This window comes from Thalassophryne amazonica, chromosome 3, assembly GCF_902500255.1.
Source record: "Thalassophryne amazonica chromosome 3, fThaAma1.1, whole genome shotgun sequence".
NCBI lineage: Eukaryota > Metazoa > Chordata > Actinopteri > Batrachoidiformes > Batrachoididae > Thalassophryne > Thalassophryne amazonica.
Window position 1 is genome coordinate 31,287,215 of NC_047105.1, and position 12,672 is coordinate 31,299,886.

At 40.9% G+C, this 12,672-nt stretch overlaps 1 protein-coding gene across 2 annotated transcripts in view; it reads left to right on the forward strand.

The window, feature by feature from the left end:
* The window catches only part of ergic3 (ERGIC and golgi 3), a 42,040-nt gene that overhangs the window by 13,622 nt on the left and 15,746 nt on the right, over window positions 1-12,672 (forward strand). The window contains exons 8-10 of one of the 2 annotated variants that reach the window (XM_034165986.1): window positions 6,972-6,986; window positions 7,532-7,563; window positions 7,744-7,840. In XM_034165986.1, the coding sequence (XP_034021877.1) occupies window positions 6,972-6,986; window positions 7,532-7,563; window positions 7,744-7,840 (144 nt within the window). The remainder of the gene's footprint in view (window positions 1-6,971; window positions 6,987-7,531; window positions 7,564-7,743; window positions 7,841-12,672) is intronic. The other variant, XM_034165987.1, reaches the window with a different exon arrangement.

Sequence of the window (12,672 nt, forward strand, 5' to 3'; positions counted from 1 at the left end):
GATTTTATTCAAGTTTTCTTCTAATGTTGCCATTAAAAAAAAAATGTAATAAATGGTAATACGTAACGCCAGCTGTGGAGGACGGCTTTCGGACTGTGGCTAGGTAGAGGAAGGCCCGTAGGGCCTGGTGCCCGGTTATGGTACCCCGATCACACTCGCCACTGCAAACTGTGAATCGGTTCTCCCCCTTGGAATTGCCTGATGTGAATTCTTTGAGCCCATGAGTGACTTCCACTCCTGTCTCCAGGCCGGAACACTGGACTTTAGTGATAGGGGATTCTATCACCCGCAAAGTCAGATTACAGATGCCAGCTGACGTTAAATGTATTCCTGGTGCCAGAGCTCCTGACATTGCATCCCATCTTAGGGTGCTGACACTGCAGAAGGGAAGACAGACCAAGAAACATGACATTAGATATAGTCACATAGTTATTCACATCGGCACCAATGACGTCAGGATGAAGCACTCCGAGGTCACAAAAATGGACATAGAGAGAACTTGTGACCTTGCCAGAAAGATGTGTCGGCATTGATTAGTAGTCTCTGGTCTCCTCCCCTCCCGGGGTACTGATGAGGCATTTAGCAGGCTGGCATTGTTAAATAGGTGGCTGGCGCAATTTTGTAGAGAGCAAGGCTTTAGCTTTATTGATAACTGGTCTTCATTCTGGGGCTACCGTGGCTTGCTGATGCCAGATGGCCTCCACCCTACTGGGGAAGGCACCGCCATCTTGTCTGCGAACATAGATAGAGCTCTGCACATTAGGAATTTACAGCAGGCCATGGAGCAGGTGATTAGAGACCCTGCAAGGCTTATGACAAATGTGGGCGTGGAATCCATTAGCTTAGTGGGGAAATTAGTGCAGAAAATCCACTATGGTGATAGTGCAGTTTATCTGCCAGGGAGGGAAATTCAACAAGTTGAGACTGTGGCCTGCTTCCGTACATGTGTCCATAGAAATCATAGAGTGATATGCTTTGCAAACTTAATACCCATTACTACATTGGATGATATTGAAATTGAGGATTGCCGCTGGCTGTTCCAGCAATATCAGAGATTTTGTGTTTGCTACCTACAACACGCGTGGAATGTCTCAAACCTAAACCTACTTCTAGGCATCTTATATATGCTACTCTGGAACCACCCCTAAATCCAAACAGTTCAAATGTCAACCCCACTGAGGTCCTTAGTCTGGGTCTCATTAACATAAGATCACTGTCCTCAAAATCATTGTTCATCAATGATCTAATTATTGATCATCATTTAGATATGACTGGGTTATGTGAAACCTGGCTTAAACCTACAGCTGTCCTCCCCTTAAATGAGGCCTGCCCACCAGCATATACATTTAGTCATGTCCCTCTTGATGTGAAGCAAGGCGGGGGTGTTGCTCTTATTTATAAATCTAGGTTTAGCTTATTAGCTGTTGGAGGTCACAAATATAACTCGTTTGAGCATCTGATTCTCTGCTCTGCTCAGGATATTACACATTGCCAAGGTCATAAGAATAAAAATCAGCCGCATTACGTTGTCACTGTATATAGGCCTCCTGGCCCATATTCTGAATTCTTAGATGAATTTGGTGCGTTCATCTCGAACTTGTCAACGAGTGCAGATAACATTTTGATCATTGGTGACTTTAATGTTCATATAAATAAGCCTTCTGATCCCCTCTGATGCATTAGGATTTCAGCAATGCATTCAGGACTCGACGCACATTAGTGGGAATACCCTGGATCTGGTTCTCACACGTGGGATTGACATCATGCCTGTTACATCAGTGGTCTCTGATCATTCACTTAAGTTTACAGTTTCACTGCTGTGTTTAGTGGAACAACAACCTTATATATCACTACGGCAATGCATCAACAACTCAACTAAGACTGAACGCAAAGCTAGACTGCCTGATGTCTTAGCTTCACATTTGGCAAATACCCAATCAGTAGACAGTCTTGTGGATAGTTTAAACTCAGTGCTCAAAACTACACTCGACATGATTGCACCACCTGTGTTAAAACCGCGCTCCCCAAATCAGTCACCTTGGTTCAGTGATTACCTGCATGACCTCAAGCATAAAGCAAGAGGTCTAGAACAGAAATGGTGTTGTTCAGAATTAGAAGTATTCCACCTTGCGTGGCGTGGTGCTATCTTAGACTATAAGCATGCATTACTAGCTACAAAGCGGACCTATTACTCTGATTTGATCAACAAAAGCAAGCATAGCTCAAAAGTTCTTATTCGACACGGTGGCAACACTTATTCATGGACAACCACCTGTAGTTCAATCTCCTTTTACAGCACAAGATTTCCTGGATTACTTTGAGAAGAAAATAGAAGACATTAGGTTTTACATAACCCAGCATGCTTTAACCTAGCCACTACACCCTGCTATTGATGTGGGCGCCATTACTGAGGTATTACCTAGATTTGTAGAATTTGATAGTATCTCACTAGGCATGTTGGCGAAACTCGTAACGTCAACAAAAAGCACAACCTGCTTATTTGATCCTATACCAACAAAACTGTTTAAGGACCTGTGGCCCACTCTTGGGCCGACTGTGCTGGAAATTATTAATCTCTCAATAACTTCTGGATCTGTTCCTAAATGTTTCAAATCTGCAGTGATTAAACCATTACTTAAGAAACCAAATCTTGACCCTAGTGTATTGAAAAACTATCGGCTGATATGAAATCTATCATTTTGCTCTAAACTTCTGGAAAAAGTGGTGTCACGGCAGCTCGTAGACTATCTTACTGAGAATAAGCTCTTTGAGCCACTGCAGTCTGCTTTTAGAAACTATCATTCCACAGAGACGGCTGTCACTAAAGTGGTGAATGATCTGCTTACAATGGATTCGGACACCACTACGGTTCTGGTGCTGTTAGATCTCAGTGCTGCATTTGATACCGTGGATCATCATATTCTACTTGATAGGCTGGAAAATCATTTCGGGATTACTGGGAGTGCCCTTGCATGGCTGATGTCATACTTGACCAGTCGTTCTGTGTTTTGTACAGTAACACTACCTCTAACATTAGTGACATGAAATTTGGGGTTCCACAGGGGTCTGTCTTAGGCCCCCTGTTTTTCTCCCTTTATATAGCAACCCTTGTGCACATACTACTGCGTTTTTGGATTACCTTTCACTGCTATGCTCATGATACTTGTTTATACATGCCGATAACTGCTGGTAATCTCGTTCATATAAAATCCTTAGAATATTGCCTTGCAGCAGTGAGAAGTTGGATGTCTAGAAACTTCCTAATTTTAAACTCTGATAAGACTGAAATGATGGTTCTTGGTCCTTTGAGACATCGGCATCACCAGTTAACGCTCAGCCTAGGCTCGTGTGTCATACATCACACTGACAAAGTGAGGAACCTTGGGGTAATTTTTGATTCTCCATTGTCCTTTGACCTCCACATTAGAAATATTAGGAGGACTGCTTTCTTCCATCGCAAAATATAGCGAAGATTCGTCCCATCCTGTCTATGGCTGATGCTGAGACCCTGATCCATGCATTTATCTCTTCTAGATTGGACTACTGCAATTTTACTACTTCTATTTTCTGGTTTACCGCAGTCTAGCATTAGGGGTCTGCAGTTGGTTCAAAATGCTGCAGCCAGACTTTTGACACGAAGCAGAAAGTTCGACCACATTACACCCATTTTGGCATCTCTTCACTGGCTTCCTGTCCCAGTGAGATCAGATTTTAAGGTTCTGCTACTAGTCTGTATAACTGTTCATGGACTGGCACCTCCCTACTTAGCTCACTTAATTAAACCTTACGTCCGGGCTTTGTGTTCTCCAGGTGCAGGACTACTTTGTGTCCCAAGGGTGAATAAAACGTCTGCAGGTCATAGAGCTTTCTGTTATTGTGCCCCTGTTCTGTGGAACGATCTCCCTGCGTCAATAAAACAGTCTCTGTGGAAATTTTCAAGTCCAGACTTAAGACGCACTTATTTTCCCTTTCATATGGCTAGCATACTGGCATAGTTTTGACTTACGCTTTTTACTCTTTTAATTCATTTTATTAGTAAACGGAGTGTACCGTGGCCTCAACTTTACCTAAATTCTGGGTCTTTTAGTGAAGCTTAGGGCTAGTGGCTGGCGATCACCTTAGTATTTCTTCTGTTTTTCTTGTTGATTAATGCTGGCAAATTATACAGTCTTTCTTGTCTTTCTGATGCCTGATTCTGTTTTTTTCTTTGTCGCCAGGTGCAGCTCCATCTCTGGATGGAGCTGCACCTGGCGACCCTCCTGTCCTGTGCACCAACAGTATTTCCTGTATATTCGTTGTGTGAATTGTTCTGTAATTTTTGTCTGTAGCATGGCCCAAGCAGAGGGTCACCCCTTTGAGTCTGCTCTGCTTGAGGTTTCTTCCTCAGAGGGAGTTTTTCCTTACCACTGTTGCTCTGGCAGTTTGTAAGGTTAGATCTTGTGTGAAGCGCCTTGAGGCAGCTCTGTTGTGATTTGGCACTGTATAAATTAAAATAAATTGAAAATTGAAAAAAAAATTGTAATAGCTTTATTATTATTAATACACCCATCACACATAGCTGGAATGCAGAGTGGGGAAAAGTGGGGAAACTTTGAAAACCGTCATCGGACTAATTATCTTCCGATAGGTTTTGGTCAGATAATTTTTAGACCGCCAATGTCTTTTTGCAGGCGTGGTAAACAAAACTGAATAGTTTCAAACATCTATGAAATCCAAAATCGGCTTAGTACCTACCTGTTAAATGCTTTATAGTAGATGTGCAGTTATATCCTCCATAAACAGAGGAGAACTGGTTCTAGAAGAAACCTCTATAGCCTCTGCAGGCAAAGGAGAACTGGTCACAAAAAAGAGAAAAAGGTTAATTTCTTTTGACCCCATACTGATACGCTGGCAATATCACCCAAGTCATCCAGAGGCATACAGTTTTAACTTATACTTAAAATTTTAACCAAACTAATTTAAATTATTTAAATTAATGTCATGTCTGAAGTTTTATAAAGTGAAAATATCAGATATATGTTTTTAAAGTAATGCACTAATTTTGAAGGTTTTAGTGTAGACATGCTATGCCCAGGTGCATTATCGGTACCTCAGTACATTCACAACAGAAGAAATGCATTTGAGACGCTCTGATCAGGCTCCACACGGACAACAGCATTAAACTCTTTGTATATTGTGCCTAAAACTTGAATGAATATATTCCCTGCATTTGTAGACTTTGTTATTGTGTTTGTTTTATGTAAAAATGCCAGAAGAAGCTCAGGTTTCTTCTGAATTATTTTCAATTGGACACATTGCAGTCGATTCCTGTTTGCTCTTTAACGTCTTGCTTATGTCAAACACTGTCTGTCGTCTTTGTTCTCGAGTAAAAGTAAAGTAAGTCCCTTCGGCTGCTCCCTTGTTTGCACTCGGGGTCGCCACAGCAAATCCAAGGTGGATCTGCATGTTGAATTGGCACAGGTTTTACGCCGGATGCCCTTCCTGACGCAGCTCCACATTACATGGAGAAATGTGGCAGGGGTGGGATTTGAACCTGGAACCTTCTGCACTGAAACCATGCGCATTAATCACTTGGCCACCATATAAGATGTCTGAAATTCAGTTTGTGTTTATTAAATTCCACACATCTTAAACGTAGCAGACTCGGATTATCTGGAATTTTGTTTTGGCAAGTTTTCACTGTCTCTACTGCCATCTACTGGCCAGTAGTGTTCATGGCAGTAATTGCCCTAGTACTGAGCATCCAGTAGTGGGCAGTGTTCTATTTATTTTGACATCGGTTATATCAGACCGTTATCTAATTACAACTTGGCTTTTTTTTTTTTCTTTTTTTTTTTAAACAAATAAAAAATGGCATATTTTACAAAAGCACATTTATCTGTAAATACCAACACACGACACATTTCACATTAACGTGTTGGTTTACACAGAATGAATGAGTCAACCAATCAGTGTTAGCGGAGGCACGGTTTACCCATAATCCTTTGCAATCTGTCTGTGTGTTACAAAACTTCAGAATTAGTGCATTATTCAACATTAAAAGATATGTTATATTTAAACTTTGTACAAATGACAGAATTGACATTAATGGAGTTATTCTCTCAGTATTAATTTTATTTATAAACCAAACCATGAGTCAGCACTGCTTTACTTTCCAAGACCTCCGCCTCACGGCAGTGCTGTTATTAAGTGGAGAGTTGAGCTTTGCTGCTTCCCTCAGCTGCTTCACTGCTGGAAGCTGTGTAGTAAACAGGAGGGGCAGGGGGCAGGACCCACAAAGACAGAAGTGCTGACTCATTGTTTGGGTCTGTCGTCACCTTTGATGCTACCAGAAGCGATTGTGGTATTAAAACTCAAAATCAGCTTGTTAGTAGTTGCAAGTGTACCGGAGAGAATACTGGTAGTTATCAGTGATCTGTAGCTTCCGATAAATTTTTGGGTGGCTTATTGGTTTAGCTTTATAAAAGATAACTTTTCAATTAACTGATTATATCCCTTGTCGAAGCTAATTTCTTTTTTTGGTTAGCTGTGCCCACCACAGGGTAAAAGTGATAGGAGGTGCTGTTTGCGATAACCTAATGTTGCACTGTTTGCCAACATTCTGTGATTAGATTTGTATTTTTCCTTTTTTTTTTTTCTTTATGTATTTTTTTAACTGTGGCTCATTGAAATTCACACACACACACACATAACAAACACGTGTGTGTGTTGTCATTGGAGGCTACTCAACACCAGCGCGCACACACAATAACGCATTCATTTTTTGTCAGTTTTGTGCAGCCTGCACTTTTGCGCATGCATGCACACACACACACACACACACACACACACGCGCGCGCTGCAGTGACTTGTTTATGTGTGTTTGTGTGTGTCAGTGTTGTGCAGCCTCCACACAAGACACACACACATGTACGTGTTGGTTGTGTGTGTGTGTGCATCATGACAGTGACTCTTCTCTCTTCTTTCTGCAGTGCACGCTGTGGAAAGTAAGTCTGTCTTTACTTTTCCAGACACTTTGACTGATGAACAGCTTCCTTACAGTTTATTAACATGTAACCACGTGTAAATCCAGAATGAACGTGACTTTATTTTAAATGTCATTTCTGTAGCACTTTCTCTTTAACTTTTGACACCTGTACAATCTGAATTTGACCTTTGTCACCATTCTTCATGTTTTTATCCCATAAGGATTATGTGTGCCAAATTTGGTGCTTGTTTCCAGAAATGAACAATTGTTAATTATCTGCTCTAATCCTTCTAAAGGATTCCACAGTGATGATCTCATTTATACAGTTACATTTGCACAAATATAAAGTGCAGACGAGCACAAAAAGATCAAATTGGTGTTGCCCTCAGACGATCTGAGCCTGCAGGAACTGATCACATTTTTACCTTTTCTGTGTGACTGTTGGCTTCTAGTCATTTGCTGTTAGTCACTGAAGCTGTCTCACACATCAATAACTTGTTTCATTTTCTTCACTTTCACAACTTTTTTTTTTTTTTTAATTGACCGTGTTTCTTGTGTTTGCAGTACACGATCTGCAGAGTTTTGGATTAGACAACGTAAGTAACAACTTATTGAATGAATGTAATTTTTTTTATTTAAAATGATTTATGAGGGTTTTTTCCCCCCTGTGTGTGTGTGGGGGAGGGGGGGGATACAACGTTTAAGTGTGTTTTTAGTTAGTTTTCTTGTGTTTCATTGAATTTAAAATCAATGTCAAACATGTGTTCTTCATGCAGATAAACATGACCCACCTGATAAAGCACCTGTCATTTGGTAAAGATTATCCTGGCATCATCAATCCGCTGGATGGAACAGAAGTCACAGCGCCGCAAGGTCAGTGTTTTCATCAGAGGCGCTCCAAAACCACAACGGAGCAGGTTTTGAACCTCTTTGGTACATTTTTTCGTTTAAGACTGGGATGACACGACTTTCATTGAAACTCTGTGCTAATAGCTGCATTACAAGGTTTTGCCAGCAGGGTGTGCACCACCATCAATGCTGAGAACCTTTTATTCAAACTAAACCTTGGATTTCATTCTTTCAAAAAATTTAAACTGCACATTTTATCACCTTCATGAAGTAGCCATGGTGGCTCAGTGAAAACACACTGTGGCTCTCATCATCGCTGTAAATAAACTGCATTAAGTGCATCTGTTTATATGTACAGGCAGTGACTCAGGTTAGCGGTCAAGGATTTGGATGCTTCATACATCAAGGCAGAAATTTCCAATGTCCTACTTTGAGCCTGACTGCATTTAACGAACATACTGATTTCTGCATTATTTTTGCCAAGATGAAAACTTTTATTTTACGGAATAAAAATACAGAAAAACTTTAGCTGTAGGAAATGATGCCATTACGTAGTTTGTCCATCAAAATGCTGCCGAGCATGGCTAGAACCCCATCGCCCCTTGGTCACATTAGCTACATGAGACCGAGGCAAAGCGACTAACTGCTGTTCATTTTCAGTGAGTGAGTGTTACAATAAGTCTATGTTGTGGAAATGCTGAGTGATGCAACCGCCAATCTCTGCTAAGGCAGCGTGACCTTTGCAGTTGTGCATTTTCAAACAAAGTTCATGTTTAAACTGTAAAACATGAAGCCTCAGTTACATTTCTTTGTCATAAGGGTTGTATACACAGAACAGCAGATATTGGTATAATAAATGTCTTGCTTTCACATGTCTTAATGATAATTTAACTCAACAACCAAACAGTTCTGAATGCTTAAAGTAGACCTGCATTGAAATAAATGTGGTCAGATTTCAGAAAGAAATAGCTATGTATTTATAAGACCCTTGTGAATGCAGTAAAGTAAATCTGTAATCCCAAATTTGTAATTCAGCGGAGAAATCTTCGTTTAAAAATGACAAATTTGCAGCTAAAATTTAGCCCTCTGTGAAAACGGTTTGTACAGCCGTATCATTTCCATGACGTCAGGGACAAGACGACGCGCTCCCGCCTTCAGTCCAATCCTGCTTTGAAGTTGATTTTATCTTAGTAATGTTACTTATACACGTCCTGGTTTCAACATCCAAAAGTAAGCTGCAATGAATGTGAGATACAGATCTGTGTGCTCAGATCAGCAATGACATCGACAGCAGGCGCCGTTCTTCCTCTCCCGCTCTCTACCTCTGCTGCGCTTATTAAGTCTGCGGGATCGTTAACGAGCTCGTTAACCGCCGACGCGGGCCACTCACACCGCCCGTGTCTGCTTTGCAGCCGGTGTTGTGCTAGATTCAGCGCACAACACCGGCATCACCCCTCTGTCTACTGAATGGAGGTGCAGCCAACTTGGAACAAGTCCAGAGACTACGCTCGCCGGTTTGATGTGGGGCGGCCGGTACACCTGTTGCTGCAAGGACAGACTTCTTGCTGCAAAATCCACAGCACCGCACGTCTCGGCAATTGGAGCCCCAGAGCTCCATGGACGCTGAGAGAGGTTTATATATTTTTAATGACTGGGATTCTTTGCGGGTCTCGCCTCCATATCCCGCGATGGTACCGGAGGCGAAAGACAGTAAATTTTCATTGCGACACCACTCAATCAAATGGGCGTATGAAAAAGTCCCCCAAGATAATTTTCAAGCACAAATAAAGGAAATGTGTACTCACCAAACGTGCCGCAAGACAATATGAAGTTTTAAAAAAAGTAGATCCTTCCGTATAAGGCAAGAAAAAGGTGCAGATGCAAACTGACGTAAATCCACAAATTACAATTGGCGCAATCAATCAATCAATTTTATTTATATAGCGCCAAATCACAACAAACAGTTGCCCCAAGGCGCTTTATATTGTAAGGCAAGGCCATACAATAATTACGTAAAAACCCCAACTGTCAAAACAACCCCCTGTGAGCAAGCACTTGGCGACAGTGGGAAGGAAAAACTCCCTTTTAACAGGAAGAAACCTCCAGAAGAACCAGGCTCAGGGAGGGGCAGTCTTCTGCTGGGACTGGTTGGGGCTGAGGGAGAGAACCAGGAAAAAGACATGCTGTGGAGGGGAGCAGAGATCAATCACTAATGATTAAATGCAGAGTGGTGCATACAGAGCAAAAAGAGAAAGAAACACTCAGTGCATCATGGGAACCCCCCAGCAGTCTGTCTATAGCAGCATAACTAAGGGATGGTTCAGGGTCACCTGATCCAGCCCTAACTATAAGTTTTAGCAAAAAGGAAAGTTTTAAGCCTAATCTTAAAAGTAGAGAGGGTGTCTCTCCCTGATCTGAAGTGGGAGCTGGTTCCACAGGAGAGGAGCCTGAAAGCTGAAGGCTCTGCCTCCCATTCTACTCTTACAAACCCTAGGAACTACAAGTAAGCCTGCAGTCTGAGAGCGAAGCGCTCTATTGGGGTGATATGGTACTATGAGGTCCCTAAGATAAGATAGGACCTGATTATTCAAAACCTTATAAGTAAGAAGAAGAATTTTAAATTATATTCTAGAATTAACAGGAAGCCAATGAAGAGAGGCCAATATGGGTGAGATATGCTCTCTCATTCTAGTCCCCGTTAGTACTCTAGCTGCAGCATTTTGAATTAACTGAAGGCTTTTCAGGGAACTTTTAGGACAACCTGATAAATATGAATTACAATAGTCCAGCCTAGAGGAAATAAATGCATGAATTAGTTTTTCAGCATCACTCTGAGACAAGACCTTTCTAATTTTAGAGAGATTGCGTAAATGCAAAAAAGCAGTCCTACATATTTGTTTAATATGCGCTTTGAATGACATATCCTGATCAAAAATGACTCCAAGATTTCTCACAGTATTACTAGAGGTCAGGGTAATGCCATCAAAAGTAAGGATCTGGTTAGACACCATGTTTCTAAAATTTGTGGGGCCAAGTACAATAACTTCAGTTTTATCTGAGTTTAAAAGCAGGAAATTAGAGGTCATCCATGTCTTTGTCTGTAAGACAATCCTGCAGTTTAGCTAATTGGTGTGTGTCCTCTGGCTTCATGGATAGATAAAGCTGGGTATCATCTGCGTAACAATGAAAATTTAAGCAATGCCGTCTAATAATACTGCCTAAGGGAAGCATGTATAAAGTGAATAAAATTGGTCCTAGCACAGAACCTTGTGGAACTCCATAATTAACCTTAGTCTGTGAAGAAGATTCCCCATTTACATGAACAAATTGTAATCTATTAGATAAATATGATTCAAACCACTGCAGCGCAGTGCCTTTAATACCTATGGCATGCTCTAATCTCTGTAATAAAATTTTATGGTCAACAGTATCAAAAGCAGCACTGAGGTCTAACAGAACAAGCACAGAGATGAGTCCACTGTCTGAGGCCATAAGATGATCATTTGTAACCTTCACTAATGCTGTTTCTGTACTATGATGAATTCAAAACCTGACTGAAACTCTTCAAATAGACCATTCCTCTGCAGATGATCAGTTAGCTGTTTAACAACTACCCTTTCAAGAATTTTTGAGAGAAAAGGAAGGTTGGAGATTGGCCTATAATTAGCTAAGATAGCTGGGTCAAGTGATGGCTTTTTAAGTAATGGTTTAATTACTGCCACCTTAAAAGCCTGTGGTACATAGCCAAGTAATAAAGATAGAGTGATCATATTTAAGATCGAAGCATTAAATAATGGTAGGGCTTCCTTGAGCAGCCTGGTAGGAATGGGGTCTAATAGACATGTTGATGGTTTGGATGAAGTAACTAATGAAAATAACTCAGACAGAACAATCTAAGAGTCTAACCAAATACCGGCATCACTGAAAGCAGCCAAAGATAACGATACGTCTTTGGGATGGTTATGAGTAATTTTTTCTCTAATAGTTAAAATTTTATTAGCAAAGAAAGTCATGAAGTCATTACTAGTTAAAGGAATACTCGGCTCAATAGAGCTCTGACTCTGTCAGCCTGGCTACAGTGCTGAAAAGAAACCTGGGGTTCTTATTTTCTTCAATTAGTGATGAGTAGTAAGATGTCCTAGCTTTACGGAGGGCTTTTTTATAGAGCAACAGACTCTTTTTCCAGGCTAAGTGAAGATCTTCTAAATTAGTGAGACGCCATTTCCTCTCCAACTTACGGGTTATCTGCTTTAAGCTGCGAGTTTGTGAGTTATACCACGGAGTTAGGCACTTCTGATTTAAAGCTCTCTTTTTCAGAGGAGCTACAGCATCCAAAGTTGTCTTCAATGAGGATGTAAAACTATTGACGAGATACTCTATCTCACTTACAGAGTTTAGGTAGCTACTCTGCACTGTGTTGGTATATGGCATTAGAGAACATAAAGAAGGAATCATATCCTTAAACGTAGTTACAGCGCTTTCTGAAAGACGTCTAGTGTAATGAAACTTATTCCCCACTGCTGGGTAGTCCATCAGAGTAAATGTAAATGTTATTAAGAAATGATCAGACAGAAGGGAGTTTTCAGGGAATACTGTTAAGTCTTCCATTTCCATACCATAAGTCAGAACAAGATCTAAGATATGATTAAAGTGGTGGGTGGACTCAATTACATTTTGAGCAAAGCCAATTGAGTCTAATAATAAATTAAATGCAGTGTTGAGGCTGTCATTCTCAGCATCTGTGTGGATGTTAAAATCACCCACTATAATTATCTTATCTGAGCTAAGCACTAAGTCAGACAAAAGGTCTGAAAATTCACAGAGAAACTCACAGTAACGACCAGATGGACGATAGA